At 40.0% G+C, this 24,470-nt stretch overlaps 1 protein-coding gene across 3 annotated transcripts in view; it reads right to left on the bottom strand.

Moving 5' to 3' along the window:
- The window catches only part of LOC131127699 (phosphatidylethanolamine-binding protein 4), a 42,590-nt gene that overhangs the window by 3,423 nt on the left and 14,697 nt on the right, over positions 1-24,470 (bottom strand). Inside the window, exons 3-5 of one of the 3 annotated variants that reach the window (XM_058069839.1) lie at positions 18,253-18,350; positions 11,965-12,048; positions 11,597-11,831 (exon numbers count right to left, since the gene is read on the bottom strand). In XM_058069839.1, coding sequence (XP_057925822.1) covers position 11,831; positions 11,965-12,048; positions 18,253-18,350 — 183 coding nt within the window. In that variant the 3' untranslated portion in view covers positions 11,597-11,830. Of the gene's footprint in view, positions 1-11,596; positions 11,832-11,964; positions 12,049-18,252; positions 18,351-24,470 lie in introns of those variants that run through there. The other 2 variants (XM_058069838.1, XM_058069840.1) reach the window with 2 other exon arrangements.

Below are 24,470 nucleotides of genomic sequence, written 5' to 3'. Positions count from 1 at the left end.
AGATGAGCAATGGCTTGACTCATGTCTACAGTGGATTCCCTCATTTTCACGATTCATCATTTATGGCCTTTTGGTAAAACTTTTTGTTTTTCTCCGAATGTAGGTTGTGTTTTTGGTTTTTGACCATCAACCACCTTTAGTCACAATAATTCACAAATATGTAATAATTCAGGTAAAATACACACAATACATGTACCACTGTTAAAAAGCCCATGTTTGAGATGTATGTCTTCATGCTTCACTGATGTTTTTAATCAAGTATTGAACGGGGCGGCACGGCGGTCGAGTGGTTAGCGCGCCGACCTCACAGCTAGGAGACCTGGGTTCGATTCCATCCTCGGCCATCTCTGTGTAGAGTTTGCATGTTCTCCCCGTGCATGCGTGGGTTTTCTCCGGGTACTCCGGTTTCCTCCCACATTCCAAAAACATGCTAGGTTAATTGGCGACTCAAATTGTCCATAGGTATGAATGTGAGTGTGAATAGTTGTTTGTCTATATGTGCCCTGTGATTGGCTGGCGACCAGTCCAGGGTGTACCCCGCCTCTCGCCCGAAGACAGCTGGGATAGGCTCCAGCACCCCTGCGACCCTTGTGAGGAAAAGCGGTAGAAAATGAATGAATGAATGAAATTTCACACTTTGTTTGGTGGTCCTTGAACACAGCATAGTTGCTGAGATGCAAAAGTGAAACTTAGAAATAAATATCAATTCTATCTATTCATCTTAGATTAGTACATTACATTCTTACATTAATTAGTAGTTACAACAGTCACTGCCATTGCAAATGTTGATCCAAAATCAGAGAAGAATGTGAAGTTAGCAGGGGACAGGGAGCTATCTGTGTGTAAAAAAAACATTTTATGGGTCTCTCAACTACTTGCAGATTTTCTCCATTCACTGGTGGTCCTAGAATATAAGCTCCACAAGGGGGGATCCGCTGAACATAACTTCCACCACTCGTGCAAGTGTTAATAGACGTGTCCAGCAGGAGGTAGTGGGTGGACATATGGGTGTGGTTTCACCAGGATTACCCGCTGGCCCCAACAACCTTTCTTCTTTTCTTGTGTGGGTGAGTACTTCCTTTTGTCAACACGAGTTACTCATGCACCTCATGTACCCACCCCACCCCCACCAATGCACACCCCACAAAACCCACACCTACGACAATCAGCACCCACGTCCGTCTAATGCGGCTCGGAGAGCATCATTCTCTCTTTTACTTGCAGTCAGGCTAACAGACGGGGAGAGAGAGCATGACAGATGGTGTTCACAGCTCTATTTCTGAGGCTGGACTTGTACCCCGCCTCCCGCCAACTCCGCCAATTCCACTCAAGCCAAGTGCTTATGATTGTGCCTCCTCGTCTTCGCCTTGGTACTCAACTCATTCATTTACAGGCTGATTCTGAATTAAAACTGACAAGAAACTCACCACTTACATGCAGCTTTCATTGCATTTCTATCGGAAGTTTAATCACATCTGTTAATACTGAATACAAAACATTTCACTTAGAGTCAACAACTATAATCTGCCACTTGACTGTTGTGTAGCATCACTTGTAATGTAATAATGCCTGGAAAGGAGGCTGAAATGCAACAACTACAGTACTTCAATCATGCACACAACCTTTAGTCCTGTCTCAAATCCTTGCTTTTAGGTGATGGCATTGAGCTCGCCTGAGAGAACTGTTGTTGAGATTTAGCGCGTCTAGTTATGGTCCAGCTTGCCTGAAATATTGTTTTTCTGTTTCACCTATGTATGAATGAATCTGCAAGCAAAAGGTTCATGGGCAAATATTTAATAATAACGCTGTCTGTAAGTCTTTTTTCCGGTGTCGATCTTATGCCACCAACATCAATTTTCCTCTTGTTCAAGGTGTAACAGAGACAGAACACCACTTGTGCTTAAGAATATTCAGTAACGGCAGGGTAATGTGTTCCCTGTACCTACCCCTGTTGCTGTTTGACAAGTATTCTGTCACACGAGGAGCTGGTGTAAACGTAGTATCTTTATCTGATTGGGGAATACCGTGTCACTGTGTGAAACACCCCACATCTGGGTTCTACATTTATCCATGTGGATAAATGCGGGATGCAGCAATTCTGGATTTATGTACGTATAACAGCTTCCGGTTCAATCTGATGGCATTTAACCGAACCAAGGGGCTGAATATTCTGTTTTGTTCAGTTATCCCAGCTTAATTTTCTGACTCAACTACTTCTTGAAAAACACAATATAATAATAATAATGACAATATAAGAAGGACACTTGGAAAACTAAACATGATTTCTTTAAAATCCATCAAAATCTCTTTTGGTGGCAAAATGTGATGCTTAACAAGTGCATTGTGGAAAAAGCAGCTAATAGGCTTTGATGTGGTGTGATTGGTTGGTAAAGTAGCCTAATGGTGATCAGCTAAGCAGGGTGAATTGGCCTCAGCCAAGGATAAAAGCCAGTGGGTGAGTCATCCCGGATCTGCATCAATGAATCAACAAATTAACCAATTTAACAATTGCCAGTTCGACTAATGGCTTTAGTCAAGGAACTCATTTGGCGTCGGTAATGAACTGAGTTGGAAACATAAACAGTCCAGTTATTAAGTGAACTTCAGCCTTCACTGACATCACCTGACACTGTGATGTACCAAACCTACAGTCTTTAGGTCGAGCTCATTAGTTGGGCAGCCTATTATTACTCAAATCAGTGATTTAAGAAACGAGCCACCCAAAGCCATTATCACCCTCATCTATTCAGTCTAATTTGCATACATTATAAACCTGCCATGACAAAATGGCCGTGCTGGTCTGGTCATCTAATCCTCATAGAGCAGATTGGCCTGTACTGCCCTGTTAGGCCAAAAATGAGTGTACACTACTAAACCAATTTCATCCAGCATGGGTCCTGCTTCTCTGAGAGCTAATGTGTGTCTCTGCCTGGGAGTATGGGTGCTGATGAGTGTGTACTTTAGCGCTGCTGAGGGAAGCCCAAGCTTGAGTTCCCAAGGTAACAGTCGTTTTGAGTGGGGGCCGGATGACTCACTTGAAGGGAATCCTGGAGCCTGAACAAAGCTGCCCACACGGCCCACCCCAAGCTCCATCGGCCCAACATGTAAACAAGACACTGACATGCACACCCGCTGCCACCATAGGGCTTCCCACTGACGGGGGTGGCGCTGGAAAATCCTAGCCTGCTCTTGCCTACAAGTTGTGGGTGCATGACAAGGCCTTTCTGGTATATGGCCATTATATATTTTTAGTTTCAGTCAAGCAAGCACACATCCGACGCTGGGGTGGATGTTTGCATTTTTTAAATCTCCAAAAACCCCTACAACCCAAAAAAGTCAGTTGATAAATGTCCATCCAACTGAGCAATAGGTCTAACATACTTCGAAGCATGTCCAGGCTTTGGATGAGAAACTAAAGTGGTGGGAGTGAAACCTATTAATGGCATACAGTAGATGTACAAAGTTTAGCGTGTCTGTGTGAAGGGTGACACAAAATAAATGACTATAAGTAAGCTTGTGGGCTAAGGTACGAAAGAGAAGGAGGAGTAGGAGGACAAAAAGAAGTGAGAGGATGAGGAGGAGGATGATAATCTAATTATTAAGAAATTAAAAGGGATCAACAGGCGTGTAATTGAACACTCAAGTTTGTTCAAGGTCAGACTATTCTTTCAACTGTGGAGGGGTGGTGGACCAAAGTGTAGAAATAGGAGGAAATCATTTATTTGAATTGATTCATGGAAAAGGAGCAACTGATTTACTCACAGAAGGTGACAATGTACTGATAATGTTGTTGGGCAGTACTACACTCAAGTGCTCTATTGTGTTCCCAACTTGACTGTTTTCTAACAACATAGTGTCAGCTTGTGTTCCAACATCATATCAAAAGTGTTTGGGTTATGGTGACCTGGGCGGGTACACGCTGGATTGGTCACTGATCAATCACAGGACACATACTGTATATACAAACAACCATTCACGCTTATGGACAATTTACAGTCTCCAGTTAACCTAACATGCATGTTTTGGGATGGGGGGAGGAAGCCAGCGTAACCAGAGAAAACCCACACACGCAACGATAACACCCGAACACTGTGATGCTCCAATCTATTTCTGGAATTGTTTTAGCATTTAATGTCTAAAAAGCGGAATCGTATTTTTTTTGGCGTTAACATCGAGGCATCACGTGGCAGCAACATTTAGAGTAAGTCATCCCTCCTGTTAAAAGCAGCCATTTCATGTGTTTCTGTCCACTGTTTATCACCACGGTTCATTCAGTGTCTTTAGTCATTAACAAGCGAGAGCTGGTACAAAGGGATTTAAGAGGCAGCATTACTGTTTTGAATGGCTGGATGCTTAATTCTTGTATTATAATTGAGGCAGGAGCGAGACAGAGGTTATGGTAACTGCTGGAAACCTGTCCCACTTCACGGAAAGGTTAATGAACCTTGCAAGTCCTATGGGAGATGGAGTATGCTGTTAATTTGACAAACGTGGGAAATAAATGCTTTTATGCTTTTATTGATGGTGACCAATAGCGGCCTTTTCTGCAATGAAAGGTTTTAGTCTTTCGGGTGCTTTGCTATGAGGCAAAACAATCACGTGGAATGCATTTGTTGGAAGAAACTAAAGTGCATAATTGTTTGACAAGCCATTTCAGGGCAAAAGCATCTTCATTATTTGTGCCTATTTGAGCATATAATGCAAAAAGGACAGTCATGTTGTGATGTATATGTACACCTTTGACTACATTTATGGGAATCAGTATTACAAAATCTACATTCATTGTATGCATCATGGGACATGAGGATGTCTGGAAAGGTGGCACTGCCAACCAAAATTCGATACACATTATGATACATGTGATCATGCAGAGGTTTTAGACACACCACCAACTATTTCCATAGTGTTAATGATTAAGAGATTATATGGATAATCTCCTTCACATTCAATGATCTTGGCAAAGATAGAAATCTGGTTTCGCAAAGGTAGATGCTCACGATGGCTTCAATGGAATATAGATCCAAGTTCATTCATTTGTAAAGAAAAACAAAACAAAGAAACAACAACACCCCCACCATGTACACACATAATAGGATACATCTTATAATCAAGTATTGAATTGAATGTAGGTTAAATAAACCCAGTTCCCATAGAATCTTAATTGTTGATCTTAGTAAGACGTTTCATTTCATTTATCATTTTATTTCATGGGCGGCACGGCGGTGGAGTGGTTAGCGCACAGCTAGGAGACCAGGGTTCAATTCCACCCTCGGCCATCTCTGTGTGGAGTTTGCATGTTCTCCCCGTGCATGCGTGGGCTTTCTCCGGGTACTCCGGTTTCCTCCCACATTCCAAAAACATGCTAGGTTAATTGGAGACCAAATTGTCCATAGGTATCAATGTGAGTGTGAATGGTTGTTTGTCTATATGTGCCCTGTGATTGGCTGGCGACCAGTCCAGGGTGTACCCCGCCTCTCGCCCGGAGACAGCTGGGATAGGCTCCAGCACCCCCCGCGACCCTCGTGAGCGGTAGAAAATGAATGAATGAATTTTATTTCATTTATCCATTGAAGAAGGATCAGACTGAATGCTTGGGAAGAAGGTGAGAACTCGCTAACCTCTGACCTCACAAATGTTAATTTTCCAATGTTATAGATGTCAGGTCAGGTGTTCCAATACTGAGGTCCACATATCAACATCATATAATTTTACTACACTGTCTCTAGTTCCAAACAAAAGTATGTAATTGTTTTTAAGGGGAAAGAAAATACATTTAAGATGATACTTCTGCTACAATAGAACCTGTTCCCATTGTGTTGAATTGAATGTCTGTCAGGATGTCTTGCTGCAGTAGTATTACATAAAGTTCAAGATAAGGAAGACTGCCCTAACCTCCTACTGTATACCTGTCTTGGCCCATTTCTTTTTGATACCATCTTTTCCAAGCAAACTTGCTGTCTCTTTCTCCCAGGGATACGAAGGGTGCTGCTTCCCTTGCCTGTGTGCATAATGTTTGCCAGGGAAGCGTAAAAGAATCCGAGCTCCACAATCCCTCTTAACCTTTGACCTTGACTTACTGTTACCTGTGAGCAGCACTATGGCAAACATGCAGTAAGAGTAGCGTACAGACCTGCAAGCTGTTTGTGTACTATAAAGATGGAGGAGGGCATGGGAGGAGGGAAGGGAAGAGAAAGAGAGAGCTATTTAATCCCCCCCCAAAGGAACTCCCCTCTCAACCCATATCATGAACTCGCAGGCAAATCGCGTTGCTGGAAGGCACACCACACACACACTGCTGTCTTTTTAATTCGTCAGCTGAAAGAAATCTATACAGCATGCCGGAATACGACTGCGCTGCCGAGCGAAATGAACTATACATCACCCTGGAATGTAAACAGGTTTCTTTTTCTACCAACTGTAGCATAACAATACCACATTGCAGCAAACCTCTTGGCTATGATAATGGTCAATAGCACAGATCAGAGGTCTCAGTAGATGTATGATTGTTAGTCCAACGGCATATCAATAGTTGAACAAATCCACAAGAAAATAATGCAGTAGTACACTAATTATTCCTCTATACCACTAACACAAACATGACCCGTAAAAATCCCTGCCATTAAACTGCAAATGATTTGCTACAATGAATAAATAGCCTATATAAATTTATCACAAAGTTAATCACAATGAATTCAACATTCAAATCAGACGTATTTGATAAATCTCAGACTTTATTAGCTGTTCTATAAGGTATTTATGCAATCACAAATTTGTGTTGGTAAATTAGATCTAATCTAGACATAGCAGAATGCAGAAACACTGGGTTTGCAGCCTGGGCAACCTCATTCCATTTACTTCTACAGTATGTTCAAGGGGACCTATTATGCTTTTTCCACTTTTCTGACCTATAAATGTAGTTAGAATGTTGTATTCTTGTGTTAAACAATGCCAAAGATTCACATAATTTTGGTTTGCACATTTGGAAGTGATCTGTGAAAGAAGTTTGGGATGGTTCTAAACGCTCGGTTTCAGAGGGCGTTGTAAAACTGGAGATTTGTGATGTCACACTTAGGCGAGCCTCCTTATATGGGCTTGCTCTGCTTCTGCTGATCAGATTCGGGATCCAACAACTATGGCTTCATGTTAAAAGCGGACATTTAAAAAAAAGAAATTGTCGTTTATTATCCTATACCATTTATCAACTTCTATAAAGTTGGGTTTGGCAGCTACATTACCTTACACTTCTGTATGTGTAAAAAAAATTAAAAAAAAAGAGAAATCAGGAAGTGAACAAATGTAACAGTAAGCAATTGTAAAATAACAGATGGGGAGGGGGTAGGATTTAATACGCTTTGTTTGCTTTTTCCTACTCCTTTTGGACATGTGGAACTGTGAATTAATGTGATGTATTCCATTGTAACCTGATGCATGTTCAAATAAAATTAAACTAATACACAGCATAACAAATTCAAGACAATCAATATATTGATTTATTACATTCATATTTACTTTTAGTATACACTTGTTGTATATTCATAACCAAAAGATAAGTTGTGAAATCCAAAGAGTTAGAGCATAAGACAAGCCGCCATAATATCTGCCAACTTTTGTATTCATAGCTGTCATACTTAATTATAATGCCAAAATACAAAAAAACTACACTGGCTACAGGAGGTCCATTGTCAAGTCTTTGTTTTTGTGTACAATTAACTGGCAAGCATGCTATATACTTTAATAACGGCTATTTTAGGAGAACATAATTATTAGTGAGTTGTTTTTATCAGCATGCCTCACTCCCCTTCAAGAGACACCACTAAGTGGAAGTCGTTTGCAAAGCCACGGCCTTGGTGACCCCCCACTAACTGTGACATTTGTGGTTTTAAACGCCCCTCTCACTCCCCTCTGATTACCATGCCTGCTTTTTTTCCCCCCTCCATCCATGTCAGTCAAAAAACCCCAAAACAAAAGTGACCGATTTATAACAGGAAAGGTAAATAGAGATTGACAAACACATACCCCACCTCATACCCTGAAACACACCAAATCCTTTATGGGGCGGACTGCCAAAGATGCACTGCTTTGACTTGAGGAGGAAAAAGGGGGGGGGGGGATGACAAAGACGACAGCTTGTGAGGGGGAACATTGTCTGTGTGGCTGCGACTGGAAATCTTTTCAGGAAAAACAGGATTTTATGCACAATGGTCGTGGGTGTGAAGAAAGGGGGCTCATATTAAGAGAAGTGTCTTTATATATGCCGAGCCACCGGCTTTTAAGTGCATTTGCATGGAGAGGGTCCAATCTGTTCTCTAAAAAATATATATATAGTGTGACAGAACCATTCCAAGAGGGCTTTCAAGGTTGTCCTTGTTTTCTAGATACTGTATATCCAGCTTAGACATTAACGTAGCTGAGGTAGCTTCTACAGACATCAGGCTCACCACACCTCAATGGTGCATGGACTTTTTTCTTAATGTTCATGCAGCTTGCTCATTAAGATCACCAAAACAGAGTAGTTAAAATGTTCTTTACAAATGCTTTTTAGTCCCATTTATTTTTTTTATTTCTTATAAAACAGAAAACCATTTGTGGTCTTATCTTTATTTGTATACAAACTCTGTATGCTTATTGTTCTCCAGTAAAAGCTCTGCTACTTTAGTTTGAAAGTCCAGTCTGACAGTATTGGCAGTCAGATTAATTAATTCAGCCGACAATAAAAATATCTTCATTTGTTGCCAAGTGCTGACCTTCGCTGACACATTATTGACCGATTCATTCAAAACTTGCTTTTTTTTTTAAATGAATGTCTGTTGACGCATTCACTTTCTGTGCTGCCGCCAGCTAAATTAAAAAGGAAACCAGGTAACATAGCATTTTTTCTGCAACTGTTACTCCAACTGCGTTGGTATAAATGTATTGACCCCAAGCAACAGATCTTGTCTCAAATCAACTCTCCTTTCCACTTCCTGCTCTCGGCTGACTCACCAATGCCAGCATGATGGTGCAGACAAGTGAATCGGGAACCTGATGTGTGCTCAGGTTGACTGAGTTTTGCTTGGACTTGCTGTGCATGTTCAGAGTTTCTTATTGGATGTGACAGAACAGGGAAGAATCATGGAATTGTACAAACCGGTTTACAGCCCAAACAACATGTCACAGGATTACCTTTCATAGGTAGGGCTGAAATAATATATATATAATTATACGTATATGATTTTACAGAAAAATATGTTGACTTTGTGGCACAATGCTTTTGTAGAATGGTGTTTTCAAAAAATTCTTGCATTAATTTAAGGGGTAGCTCTATCACTTCTGAATGTATCACGGTAACTGCGGACCATCTCAATGGGGTGTTTGCTTAGTGCGTATTGGAGTCTCTATGTGAGGGCTTTTTTGACACATACTATGACACCCGACTTGAGTGAATTGAGTAAAAAGGGGAAAAAAGGAATCGAGTTTACCATCACTAATTGATGCTGGGCTACTGTTTGTGTATTTCAGTAAAGTTTAAATTTTTTTGCAAAAAAAATTTCCCCTCTCTAGAAGGATGGCAGCAACAAGCACCTTCCAGTTCACACATACCCCCCCCGCACCTTCAAGGTGAGGTAAAGTATTTCAAGGCCTCAACACATTTGTCTATTATTGTCCGATTAGCAGGAATAATGATGCCACACTCATATTAAAGACATTACACAGGCTGTTGAAAGTTGTGGTGTATAAAGAAATATGAAAAAATTACATCGCTGACAAACACAAACGGACATGAGCCATCCGACTCGGTGCACTCAGAAAGTAGGCTCAGCTCACGTACAAAGCCGACAGAAAGGGCTGACGGTCTCATCTCTAGTTTCTGCCCTGTATTTGAAATGTGCAAATTTTGCTGAAGAAAATGTTTTAAACAATATGACTCATACTGAAAATACAATTATAATAATGTTCAAAGGACAAGTCTTATTTACAGTATTTTATTATATTGTATTTTTTTCCATGATGACAGCTGTCTCCCACCACTTCACATTGACATACACTGGGCCTTCCTCCTATGACAAATACGGGCAACACTATCAGTTTGGAAGAACTGTTACCTCACCCCCCAAACACGCTCTACAGATTCTGACAAAAGAGATCATTGCTCACTTTTATGCAGAGGTTATTTGTTATAGAAATGCCAAGAAGCTTTATAGGTTATCAGCTATGTGTACAGTATGTGTGGATAGAGGATGGCACTGACAATTGAGCGGAGGATTCTTATGTAATTCTCCCTTTAGGTGGTGGAGAACAGTGAGACCATCAGCCCACACGAGAGAGGAAGGTGTTTGTTATTAAGCTGAATGCTTGATAGTGTTTTAAATGGGACCATCATAGGTGGTACAGATCAGTTCGATGCAATTAATAAAATAATACAGTTGATTTTACTATGGCCCTAAACATAAGCATTGTCCTAATCAGAGTTAAGGCCATGAGGGAGGGTCCGAAGAGGTTCTGTTAGAGAATGACTTCCAGAAACTGAACGTCATGTACTTTGTAGCACCACCTCTGTTATTTTGTTTGGCTGTAGCTGACAATTGGATGAACATGCTCCAAAATGTTAAGCTCCTCCAGCTGGGCTTCTGTGTTAAGGACTATTGTTTATGTATATCAGGGGCGGTACACTTGAACCTTAAGGTCATACAATTTGGAAGCTAACCTAAATTTGTGAGGAAAACATGCCTAAACAAAACTCAGGGTTAAACTGTCATGTGTTGGTGACATGCAAGACGTCAGTTCATTGAGTATTAAAGAGATGACCTACATTGTGGCTTATGCTTTGTATTTGTGGTTATTTTTCAAAAACATACTAACAATGGCAAAGCGGACAAGTCTAATGATGGCCAGAATTATTTCTTCAGTTGTTTATTTTAATGCCGGCTACAACTAAAGGTGCCTTTGTTTGGACAAATATAATGGTGACAACAAAAATAGCTCACAAGAGTTACATTTTCTGGCAGTAAAATGCTATATTTATTCATGTAAGGACTTAAGTGATTTTGGTTATTAATCAAGAAGACCACGGAAGTTGGTAGATATCAGCTCTTAAATTAAACTGATATTATATTTGTCCCTTAGTTGTACGAAAGACACCACTGCTCTAAAAAGTTGTCAACACGTCTGCACTGGCTGCTCAGTACAACATGGCTGAGTCAACAAAAGCTTGACTATAATATTATGAGTACCAGATAGAATGATAGTCCACATGTCCAACAGTTTGACCCAGAAGGGCATTCATTCAATTTCCATATTCTAAAACCCAACTAGTCATGTAAACATACACTAAGTTAATTGTTGCTGTATATACATTATCAAGCAAGAATTCATAACAGACACAAACACAACACAAGGCACATGTATATAAATACCAGTTTAGAATGACAACAGGTGTATCCAGTGGAGTTTAAAGTTGCTCCTTAGTGTAGTAGAATAAAACTTTGTGAATCCACAAACAAGCAAACAGTTCACCCTGATTATGAGCGTGTTTAGCAACTTTATGGGGGGGGGGGGGGGGGGGGGAACACATTATAAAAAGAAAATTGTTCAATTCCTTTGCGTCCACCCCCTTGTCATAATATATGGATGTCCCGTAAGGTTATTTGTGTTTGCTGAAAAAATGAAGTGCTCAACTGGATTAAAAACAGTGCATATGTTTGGAAATCTGTTTCCCTGGGCGTATGAGTAGCGTGAGCGAGCGTGAAGCAGCAGCTTGCGTCTGCTCGAAGAGAGAGGGCAGACACTCTCATCATTAGCCGGGCTCCAATGTGCTCCTCTACCTGCACCAATCTACACAGCCAGGCACCACTCTGACGCCCGACAGATGTTCCCAGCACGAGGTGCAAAGTACCGAGAGGGGAAACGAGAATAAGCAGAAGTGAAGCACAAAAAAATGGAAATATTCTGCAGACTGCACAATAAGAGTTTAATTATGAATAATACCAGTGGTTCTTTGTTCTCACAGTGAAGCCATGGTTTCCCTGGCCTTCGGGAAATTGTTTTTGGCTACCATATGGGGGCTGCTGTCTGTCAAAAAGAAACTCCAAGATAATTACAAGGTAAAGAACAATGGTATTATTTATGTTCATTTGTAGCATCGCATAGGTACAAAGGTTTGCCCAAATAAAGACTGTTGCAGAACTTTATACTTCATTGTATTGTATGCCATCATCAGAAATAAGTCTAAGTTTCATGTCTCCAAAAAGGAATACTGAAATTGAAATTGGTACTGTAATGTGGTACCAGCATACAAATGTACTGTCCGAGATTGCATGTATGTGCATTAGCCGTGAATGAGTGAGCGCCATCAATGCCACTACACACTCCACTGTCAGTGGTGATATGTTTTGGGATTTAAAAAAAAGTGTAATTTGGAGAGCAACTTTAAGGGTGCACTTGTACTGCCCTCCTCAACACACATCCATTATTGTCTAAATATCTATCAACAAGTGAGTAGCAAGATAATTGTGTCTTGGTGGTGGTAGCATCACGGTCTGGGACTGCATGAGTGCTGCCGGCATGGGCAGCTGCAGTTCACCGAGTGAAAACTATAAATTCCAACATGCATTGTGACATTGTGAAAAAGAGCATGATCCCCAGCCTTGGGAAACTGGGCTGAGTTGCCAGTTTTCCAACATAAGACAAATATCTGAATACAATATATAGGCATAGTCATTTGTCCAGTCCCCCCTTTGTTTTAATGTTACCAAAGTCAACCATAGCAAAGTACCAGTTTGATATCTCTTTGCCATTTAAAACCTAGTCAGTGTCTCACCAAAACACTGAATATACATGAAAATAATTTGTTGGACTAAGTTACAAAAGCTGTTGTGTGTTTGCTTCACATTGAAAAACACACTGAATAAAATTCAATAATAAGTTACACGCCTAATAGTTTGCATTTTAAGGACATCTTGAGGTGTGGAGCAGATGATCTCTGCAGGCCTCAGAATTCACAAACACCAAGCCAGCTGGTCTGAGACAATCACAATACTTCTCAGTTTGCCTGACCAGCAGCAGAACACAGGCTCTGCCGTTCCCTTGGGAGCTGATACAAGAGAGATGCATGTTAAAGCATGCATATCCCTCATGCACCGTATTAATGAGCACAGCATGCTTGGGATTGAAACTGTCCAACTGTCTTCAATTAGCCAGAGAGAGAGATAATGTTACAGCCTCATAGACGTAAATATGCATCTGTGTGTGTCTGTGTCTGTGTGTGTGTACTAATGATTTTTCAAGGAATTATTTCATCACACCCCCAAAAACAAATAAAAGGGAGAAAAAAGCCCACATAAATTCTGGTAATTATCCTAATGCTAACTTCATATCCATGAAAACCTCAGGCTGTACATCCTTCTTAAATAGGATTTTACATCGATAATGAACACCTTACAGCAGGGAAAGAGCATTAAGTGAACCACAGTTTATATTGCATCATTTTGACTCACAAGCCATTGAAATACTCATGAGACAGTAAGTATTAACAAAGTAAAAGCAACACCCACTGCTGTGTTTATAAGCTGCTTCTTTCAGAAACTAATGATTTACTTGTTAGAGTAATTATTGCTGCGAGACCATACTGGAACATCTGCATTGATTTAAGGGAGGGCAGAGGGAGGGAGAAGAGGCTCACCATCTGGATTTTAACTTAGAGTCAGACAACAATCTGCTTATGCTTATTTGGTAATTGACAATAAATTGATATCAAACTGTGTATTCTCCACTCCAAGTTATATGTTCACCAACTGGGCAGCTGTGGTTATTTTGAATTAGTAACGGGAGAACATTTAAATGATAGTTAAATGAAACTAATTGTATGTACGTATTAAGATTATAATCTACATAGCTAGTTATCAATAATCATTACCAGTCAAAACTTTACTAATACTCTGTCTGAACATGCATGAAATGACATATGCTAACACAGAATGTTATTCAATTGAATAAATGGTCACCTTGATGTCATCAACGTATATGGTGAAAACCCACATGACGTTGTTGAAACTTCCAATACCTCCCAATAAGTCTCTCTCCCCCTTCTTTGCAATGCTCCTTCCAGTGTGCAAGACAACCACAGGGATAAAACCAAGGAATTCTGTTGACTGTATGACTGTTTCAGTTAATTCTTGTATTTAATCTTTTTATGACAGTGCTTTATGTCTCTCATGTGTTCTAAATTATTTAAATTATTTGTACAAATTACTGTTTGCGCTGTACATTGTTGTTCATATTTCAATTCCATCACCATGGCCGAGGTATTTGTGGTAGTCAAAAAACTCCACAATGGCAAAGGTCCAGGTGTAGACCTTAAGTTCCTCAAGGCTTTGAATGTTGAGGGACTGTCTTGACCGACACGTCTCTTCAACATTGCATGGAAGTCGGGAAGAGGACGTCTGGATTGGTAGACTGGGGTGGTGGTGGTGACTGCAGGTTGTGTTCCACATGGGGATCACACTCCTGAGCCTCCCTGGTAAAGCCTATTCCAGGGTGCTGGAGAGAAGGGTTAGTTGAACTGCGGCTACAGGAGGTGCAATGTGGTTTTTGTCCTGGTTGTGGAATACTGGACCAGCTCTACACCCTTGCAAGGGTACTGGAGGATACATACATACCCAACCAGTCTACATGTGCTTTGTAGACTTGGAATATGCTATTCGACTCTGTCCCCAACAGTGTCCTGTGTGGGGTGCTCTGGGAGTGAGGGATTGTTGCATTTTGACATTGGAATATAATTCTATAACAACTTATTGCTTCACCAGGGTCATGACAAAACAGCAAAGAAATACTCATCACACTTTGATAAGTGAAGAGTGAACCACCCATTGTAGCAGAAATCAAGGTGTGCAGTACATGTAGTAAGGGATCGACCGATACATCGGCCCGCTGATATATCGGGCCGATATTTGTGTTCTTTACTTGAATTGGTATTGGCCGATACGCGTGTGGGTTCGCCAATGTATTTTTCCGCCGCATGAATTACAGACAAGCATCCGCCGGGCAGCTTTGTGTTGCCGGAGGACCCTGCAACACACGCAGTCGCAGTACCCCTCCCACAATCGCAACAAGGGTACGTTTTCAACTTTTAATTAGCCTCCAACAGTTAAACTTAGTTGAAATATTGCCACCTGCTTTGAAATAGGAAACATGAACGCCAAGTGCATGCAATATACGTGCTTGAAAATATAGTTTTGTTTGTGGATCTGAAAACCAGGAATGCTGCTGAATGCTTCATCTTTAAAAGTGCCTATACCGTTGGAATTGGGGAGCTGTTGATGTAGTTGGAGGCTAATATGTACAGCTGTTACCAACACCGCTTTAATGTCAACGTTGGCAATTCACTCCCATGGTGTTTGTAGGAGTTTCATTTAGCGAACGCCGGGCTGAGGTTAAATGTGTGTCGTGTTATGTGTGTGCGATCTCTCCGAGCACGCACACGCACACACACACACAGAACGAATTGGAGCAGCCGTGTCTGCTTATCAGAGGTTTTTAGCGTGAACAACATGAACTTTAATGATGAGAAAAATGTTTTATATATCGTACTAAATTGTGTCTGTGTGATGTGTTTGTGTGTGTGGAGGCGGGGGGTGTGCGTCTCACTGCGGAGGAGCAGTCATCACATCGATGCTAGATAAAACTTAAACAATTACAGAAATGTTTTGCACATGGTTGAATATTTATTCCTTTTCAAGTTGATAATGCCGTTTAAATGTGTGTTTAAGAAAGCTGAATCCTTTTGTGTTCAGTGTTTACATTTCAATAAATATTTGTTTAAACTTGAGACCTGTAATATTTGTTATCATTGTCATTTTTTCATGTAAATTGAGGGAGCAAAAGCAGTATCGGCTAATCGGCTAGGGTAAAAAAAAATTGGTATCGGCCCGAAAAAAAAACATATCTGTCAATCCCTAACATGTAGTACAAAGGTAAATCAAGTGTCCTTGTTCTACTACCACCGCCTCTCTAATGAGGCCAGTTTTTCAGTCCAGCCTGACCCGAATTCACACCAGGCTGAATTAAGAAAATCTCTACTCTTCGTAACTGCAGCTATGGATAAAGAATACCAATTAATTATGGCAACATCTACAGTATACAAATGACTGAAAGCCTATATGACCTTGGACTAATGCATATCATATTTTCTCATAACATGGCCAGATGGGTTTATTTACTCAGCTACACATAACAGGAGGATGCTTAACGCAGGTTTAGAAAAAAAAAACAGTTTTTTTTGTATTCATAAATAAATGTTGCATCATTACAATAACATTACGGCGTATATCATTTGAAACTAGAGTTTAAACAAAAATAAACGGATATTATGAAGTAATGCAGTGAAACATTTTAAAAACAAACACAACTTTCACAACAGGCTACACTGCAGACCTGACCATAGAAAGTGCACAACAAGCAAAAGTGGTTTGTCGTCCAATGCCATGAACCACCTGCATTTTCCTAGTAGTAGTTCCATTGCTAACGGTCAGTCTGGCAGACAAAAGAGGACAGAGGCTGACTTACAGACATTTGTGGAGATAGGTAGATAAGATGCATGAAATGAGATCGGTTTCACATGTAAGGATCAGTCAATTGCTGATCCCCCAAAATTAAGGAAATTGGTGCATATCAACCGGTGCATGCTTATATTATTTAACTGTTATGCTTAACAACACATGGCGAGAAGTTGTCACGCCAGCCTGTTATTACCAAACAACAATGGATTCCTACTGCAATCATTAAAATAATCTGACAATCGAAAAAAAATGTGTAAGATGACATAACATGATGCCAATAACTTCTTCCGATTTCAGTGTACTACTTTTCACACAAGGTCTGTTCTGTTACATCTCTACATAATACTGTGAATCTCTCTTTGCCTGAGATGTGTCAGTAGCTGCACCGAAATCCAGTGACAGTTGAAAAAAAACAAAAGCCGGGGTTGTGTGTCACAGAGTCACACTGGTCAATTAAACACCTCCCACTATGGGTTGGCATCGCTCAAAAGGCCCATTAACCCTTTTGACCAAATACCGGTCACAATCAGGAAAGCATGCCGCCAAACTGGCCAACCCCTTCATGGGCAGCACGGGTCACCACCCACACAAGTGACATGGAAGTAGATTGCAAGAGAGAATATATTGTAGTAAGTAGTCTGTCTGGGCACTTGAAAGACATTTGTTTAGACACAGATGGTTAAGCATGCCAGAGAGTCTTTTTGCCGTCTTTATTTTATGAAGCAAAGGTGATGCTTAAGATTTTATAAAAAGTGTCAATTGTTTGCCATTTTTTCTATATACGACAATCCTTATACTTAAAAATAAAGCTCAAACATAGCTCTTTAAATCATGTAAGCACACTATTGAAGCTGAATTAGTAATTTTTTTAACAATAAAGGCTTACAAAATTACACATCCTAGATGCATTGCATAAGGATCTTTGAATCAGTGCGGCATATATTTACTGCAGAGCGACGCTGTCTGAAAACGAAATGGGAGCAGCGCATGGCAGCGCAAGAATCTTTGTGCGTCTCTGCTTTTCAAACCACTCGTCTTAATCTATGGAGTTGATCTCCCGGTTCTCGTGGGATTAAACAACAAAAAAAATATCCTCCAAATATTTAAGGCAATCAACAACTCAACATGCATTTGGCTTCAGCGTGCAAGAATGTGAAGGCACAAAAACGAATGTATAAAAAGGAGAGAAATATGAAGAGAAATAGGGGGATCGGAGCTGTGCCCATTTTGGGGGTGTAAAATATGGAGAAGTGTGGATCATCGGGGGAGCAGCTCTGCCTGGGGGAACAGATGAAGGGAGGACACTCTGCCAAGATCTCTCCACTGGAGGGGGAGCTGAGGTACTAGAGCGCTATGGGAGAACGAGTGTGCGCCTCGCATGCTGCTTTCCTCAATCTCAGTCTCACACGCCTGCATTGACACATCTCGGGCTCTTTGCAGCAGAGGGAAATTGCTGCTGACAGGCCCTTGCAAACTTCACAGCCATTTAGAAAGACTTACTCCCACACTTTTGTCACAGGCGTTTATTGCACGAGATACATGATACCCAAAATTAACATTTTTGAACTTGGCATTCCTCTTTCACCAAGTTGGGCCTAAAAACCATTCATAATTTTTCAGCCCTGTGATCGGCCCCGGCACTCATGTCAACAAATGTAAATACATGTATTTTTCAATGATTAAAACACGAGGAAGTGAGGTTAAAATAGGGCAACAGTACCTCAATGTTTGTGACCAGCCAGTGCCTCCAGGTGTGTATGTCGGGTTAGACGGACTTGGGGCATGGGGATCAACCATCACCAGAACATACTTCTTTGTCTGCAAACACAAGAATAGCAATATGTTATTACTAATATGTTAAATGAGTGCTTTAATACAGTTAATTATAGCAGGGCTTTTGAACTGGTCTCATCTCCTGGGTCAAGTACACATGTGCCATTAATAATAATATTAATATAATATTATATAGTATTATAATATAATATAAATTATAACATCTTAATAATCATCCACCCTCGGCCATCTCTGTGTGGAGTTTGCATGTTCTCCCCATGCATGCGTGGGTTTTCTCCGGGGACTCCGGTTTCCTCCCACATTCCAACAGCATGCTAGGTTAATTGGCGACTCCAAATTGTCCAAAGGTATGAATGCGAGTGTGAATGGTTGTTTGTCTATATGTGCCCTGTGATTGGCTGGCGATGACGCTCGAAGACAGCTGGGATATGCTGCAACACCCCCGCGACCCTCGTGAGGATAAGCGGCAGAAAATGAATGAATGAATGAATGACATAACATTTCAACAGGACATTATATTAAGAAACTGACGAGTATAAAGTGAAATATTAAAAACTTTACAATTGTATAAGCAAGGTCCCAATATTAGGCACTTCTGTTGCTGCAATGACAACTGTTCAAACTTGGAAAAAAAAAAAGTGTGTTATCATCTAATGATCCAAATCACAACTATTTAACAGTAAAAATATGTGATGTCTCTGCTTGTAAAAATAATGAAATAAACATATTCAACACAGCAAACATTTTAGTTTTGTCACATAATATGTCACAAATCAAGTTGCATGGTTTTACCTTTGGTCTGGATACAATTTAGCTTATTTATTATTACTTATGTATTGTGTAACACTAAGACAGGAACAACATCAAATTACAAGTACAAAATTAATACAGACTGAGTTTGTTTGTCCAACAGGCAGTGTGCTAGCATGAAATAACTTCAGGTTGTGCACCAAACAAATATCAATATCATTGTCCCATAGTATCAACATTTAAATGAATTAAATATGAAGTGAAAGAAAAATGGGAAAAATACAGTTTAGAAGTCTGTCTGTGCAGCATGGAGAAAAACCACATGCACACAACTAGGGGCGTTCAAGGATGGTCAAACAAAGTAGGACAGGTTGCCAATAGCCAAAACAAAAAGAAACAAAACCACAAACATGCAAAAAACTGTGGAACCGGTGGTTCGGGACCCCTGGTGCACAAAAACCTGGCAAAATTTTGCCACACATTTTCAACAAAAACCGAATTGTATGAAAAGTTGGGCGTACAAAAAACGAGGTTTGACTGTACAGTGTCCCACTCTAGCATCAATGTATGAAAATTCACATTTAGAATTCTCTACCCTTACCCATCCCAAATTGAATATCAGCACAAACATGACAGTGAGATAGCTAAGACACTGGACTACTGCATGTTTCCTCAGCATGCCTTCCAAAATAAAACTCAGATGAGCATTAAATTCTAAATTGATTTTTGACTAGCTGTCCACTACCCACCCAGAATGAGTCAGTGACCCACGTGTGCATCTCAACCCACTGGTTGAGAATCACATGACATGCCGAGCATCACAACATCAGAACACAATTATCTTATTTCAAAATATCCCCTTTACTCATTTGATCTTTTTATTATTATTATTATTATTATTATTATTATATAATATTTCATCCTTTGTAATCATTTGTATTGCCGACATTTTGTAGCTCAAAAATTGAAAATATTTCGACACAATATCTGTTATTAAGGGAATAAAAAGATAACACAAATAAGAATATATTTATATAGTAATTAGATTACTAGATTAGATTATTATATTGAAATAAATAAAAATAGTAATACATTCAATTGTAGAGCAGAAATACATGAACGCCTGTGTCTTATTCCCCCAAGCTGGGATCACTTAAAACAATCTGATATCAAGTCCTCATGTTCATATGATCACAGTTAACTTCCTGCCACTGATCCAATATCTTAATACCCCTCAATCTGTCATTTGATAAAGTGAGAAAAGAAGCATCTAAAGTGACACTTGATCACACTTATTGGACGCTGACTTGGCGGCTTAATTGACAGAACATTTTCATTCTGTCTGTCCCCTAAAAGTTACAGAATTATGAGAACAGATTGAATTATTGCGAGAGCACATTTGTCATCTCTGGTTGTATGCCCAAAATCTGCCAGACCATATGATAGGATTTTTTTTTCTATGTTGTTCACTTCCTCTACAACACAGATACATTAATCGCAGCTGTTTCATATTGCATAGTACTTTAGGCTGAAGAAACAACCTTAGTTACAGTACTTTCTAGAATCAACTGCTTTACGTATAAATAAACCACTTATCTCAGTTTGTTCTGTCCTATCAAGACATTCTTAAAAGGCCTCTAAAATTAATCCAAATCCAATGTACTAGGCTAACATTAAGAAGTAGTCATGTATTTTTCTTCAGATGCTCATTTTGAGAAGGATTCTCTGCCTACCTGACAAGCTGTAATAAGCGTAAACAACTAAGCCTAATAATAGGATAATACTGAAGTCAGAACGATAGTGCCTGCAGGTAACATGCAGACACACCAGCAACAATGGAGCCTCCTCCACAGCCTGTCAACAGTGACTCTATATCAGTGACCCCCCCCGGCATCTTACCAAGCATGACCTGTTGCCTTCTCAGGAGTTGTAATCCTCATTTATACAGGTATGCTAGCAGGCAAAGACACTGTGATAATGTAGTTACTCTAATTTCCAAGTCAGACCCTGCTGCATTCAGAAATAACACACGCACCTTTGCATTAAAAATCACTCCCGGTCAAAATTAGCATTGAAAGAATTAGCTATTTATAGCTATTTCATGAACATTATCATGGATGGAGATATTCATAGCACAGACTTTTCTTGAGGCCAAATTTACAAGATTTTAACCGTACTTTGTGATGCTTTCTGGGCATACAGTATTTCATTGTTGACTTTCTACCTGTTAAGAATTTAGCCTGGTCCATCTGGCACGGGCAGGAAACATAGCAAGAGAGGATCCCTCCGTGCTTGTACTTCACACATTGTGGCATGTACCCTCCTCTCTTATGAAGACATTTTTTTTCCCTCTCCATCTGTCAAAATCCACATTAATTGCACACAGATATGTGTGAAAGACTCCAGGGAAAAAACAGATGCATGCTTTGCCATCTGAAATAATTTAACGGGGCGCAAACGAACTAAATGTTGTATCAAAATATGTTTTAATGGAGCACATTCGAAGAGACTGGATATCGGACGGCAGGCTCTTTTTAAAAATATATGTGGGAACTAATGATAATGAAAAACATGGATGGTCCACAAGTCTACGAGGCTTCAATGATGATGCCGACAGTCACAATAACAGATGTTTTGATATTTAAAGGGGACCTATTATGCCTTTTCCACTTTTTTGACCTGTAAATGTTGTAATATCGTGTTAAATTATGCCAAAGTTTCAGATAATGAGGTCAGAAGTGAGCCCTGAAATGAGTTTTTTCTGAGAGTTTTTTTTAACATTGCCTCATTGTGACATCACAGTAAACCGGGCTTCCTTATAAGGGCCTACCCGGGTACAAGCTGTAGGCTTGCGCTCACCCCTGCTCTTCTGCACTGTTTTCACCATGCTAGCACACAGCAATGACGCCCAGGAAATGTTTGAGGGACAGCTAATTTTCCTAAAGAGGCAAGCATCTGGCAGAAGTGGTTGGAGTTTCAGATTCCAGGTGAAGAGAAAAATATGGGACTGTTTTGTAGCGTAAAGTTGTGGTCTACCTGAATCAATGTGCCTAGGAAACAAGTTTTATATCACGAAAATCGGAACGATACTGTAAGTATTACATCTAATCAATGTACTTGTTAATACATGATCACAGCATATATATATATATATATATATATCTCAATGAGAAAACTTTGTTAGAGGTTTTTGTTTTTTTTTTAGACGGCTTTGTAGTCATCGAAATAGGTACTACCAATAAAGGTAAGCCCAATAAAGGTAATTTTCTCATTAGAATGCACAGAAAAAGAAAAGAAATATGTGTTCATGTTTCACATAAGGATTGTGAATGATGGGCAAAATTCCCCCCAAAAGTGAAGTTTTCCTTTAAAATGCTTCATTTATTTATCACTTTCCATGGGATTTATTATCTATAGCACTTTGATGATAATCTGATGGCCAGGTGTCACGGATATGAGATATGTAAAGGCCCTGGGTGCAGACCGAAGTCAGGAAAAATGGAAGTGTGCACCCTCTTGGGATTAACCTCCCTGTTAATGCTGTGCTCAAAGCTAAACAGCAGCCTGGGACCACACTGTGCAGTCCCACACCACGTCAGATACCAGCTGGCTGAAAGCTCACTGACAGGGGCATCTCCCACCGTGGTAATACATACGTGAGCTCATTAAGCTTCGCCTCTCTCATAGTTGCTAAAACATAGTTGCATTAGGGGTTTGGGGGGAACGCTGCATATCAAAAACAACATATCGCATAAGACTCCACTCCTCCAGGGCACTGTTAGTTTACGAATACATAAACTCTGCAGTTTGATGACCTGCAAGAAGATGCAGGATGAGGATCACCAAATAAAGCATATTAATCACCCTTGGGATGCACCATTATCCTATTATGAAGATTGCCTTTGGTTACTTAAACACTGGATTGTTGATAAAAGTAGTAGTCGTCAATACAGAAATATCCCTTTAAGGCACATTTCTGAAGAGGTTAAACATATGCCACAATGATTTATTATAATCATGTGATTGAATCAAGTCAATGTCAATGTATTTAATAGGGCTGTCAAATGATCACACATTTTAACAAAATTAATCACAAACTATTTAATCAAGATAGATAGATAGATAGATAGATAGATAGATAGATAGATACTACTTATTATAGCTAAAAAAAACATATTTCTATCTGCGATTAAATGTGATTATTTCTGAGTTAACTATGGACAAAATGCGATTAAACACAATCAAATATTTTTATCGATTGACAGACTCGATTATTACATATATATATATATGTGTGTGTGTGTGTATAGTATATATTGGATATACACATAACAGCATAAAACCCTGATCGGAACATCCCTTGGTCGTGAGACCAAGAACAGACATTTCATCTTCAAGGCAACTTAAAGTAATAAGACGAACAGACTAAATAGATGTCAGTTCATGTAACGTGACTAGTTGGTATGTTAACGTAACATTAATAGTTATTCAGATAACTGTAGTATATACAACCTAACATGTTTACGTGCAGTTTGCAGTATCATTTTCTATTTGGGGGCATTTGTGTTCCGTCTTTCTCAGTTGATGTTTACATTGTAAATTATCAGTGGCACAGGAGTGACATGAGTAGCAGCAGATGGCACACAAGCCTTGTGCGCCCTTTTTCGGCTGTCAGTGTGCAAAAAAAAGATCTATAAGTCGCTCTGGAGTATAAGTCACAGGACCAGTCAACCATGAAAAAAAAGTGCAACTAGTCCGGAAAATACAGTAGTTACCACTGTTAATGCACTAGCACAGTATTTAATGAATTTAAATTTAATGAATATGGAATTCCCCCATAATGACACAAATATTACCTAGACATCACACTTGCAAGCCCAAAGGACAAAGGCCGGAAAAGACCAGTATCTTTCAGGATGTAAACTCCTGGCTTACCTTTGAGTGAACTCTGCTGGGGATGAGAATCAGAGAGATGTCTAATCACTACTCTCATAGAGGGGCCTATTCTATCGAGCCCAGCCCTGCTAACTGATGACACCACGAAGGGCAATAAGTGAGATCGCAAAGAGGAGGGGAAGAATAGACAAGCCCCTGTGTGAGTTTACAAGTTCACTCTTTATCCCTGACCCGATACCAAACAGCGTCGTCCACGTAGCTGCCTAGAATTGTTTTATCCTCCCTCCTCATCTTATTCAGTGTATGAGTGCACAGAAACAGCTCCGTTTCATGAAATGGTTAAGCATACACACACTGCTCGACCCCGAGCTAAGCAAGGTATCGATCTAAAATCCCAGTGTAAGACTCAAAAACATTTGAACTTGTTTGGTAATTAACAGGTATCTGTGTTGTGATTAAGAGAAAGCAGTGGCTTAACAAGCTTCAGATGCAGCTTAG

Source organism: Doryrhamphus excisus, chromosome 4 (assembly GCF_030265055.1).
Source record: "Doryrhamphus excisus isolate RoL2022-K1 chromosome 4, RoL_Dexc_1.0, whole genome shotgun sequence".
NCBI lineage: Eukaryota > Metazoa > Chordata > Actinopteri > Syngnathiformes > Syngnathidae > Doryrhamphus > Doryrhamphus excisus.
Note: the sequence above shows the minus strand (reverse complement) of the source record. Positions and strands in the feature narration are given on the sequence as shown.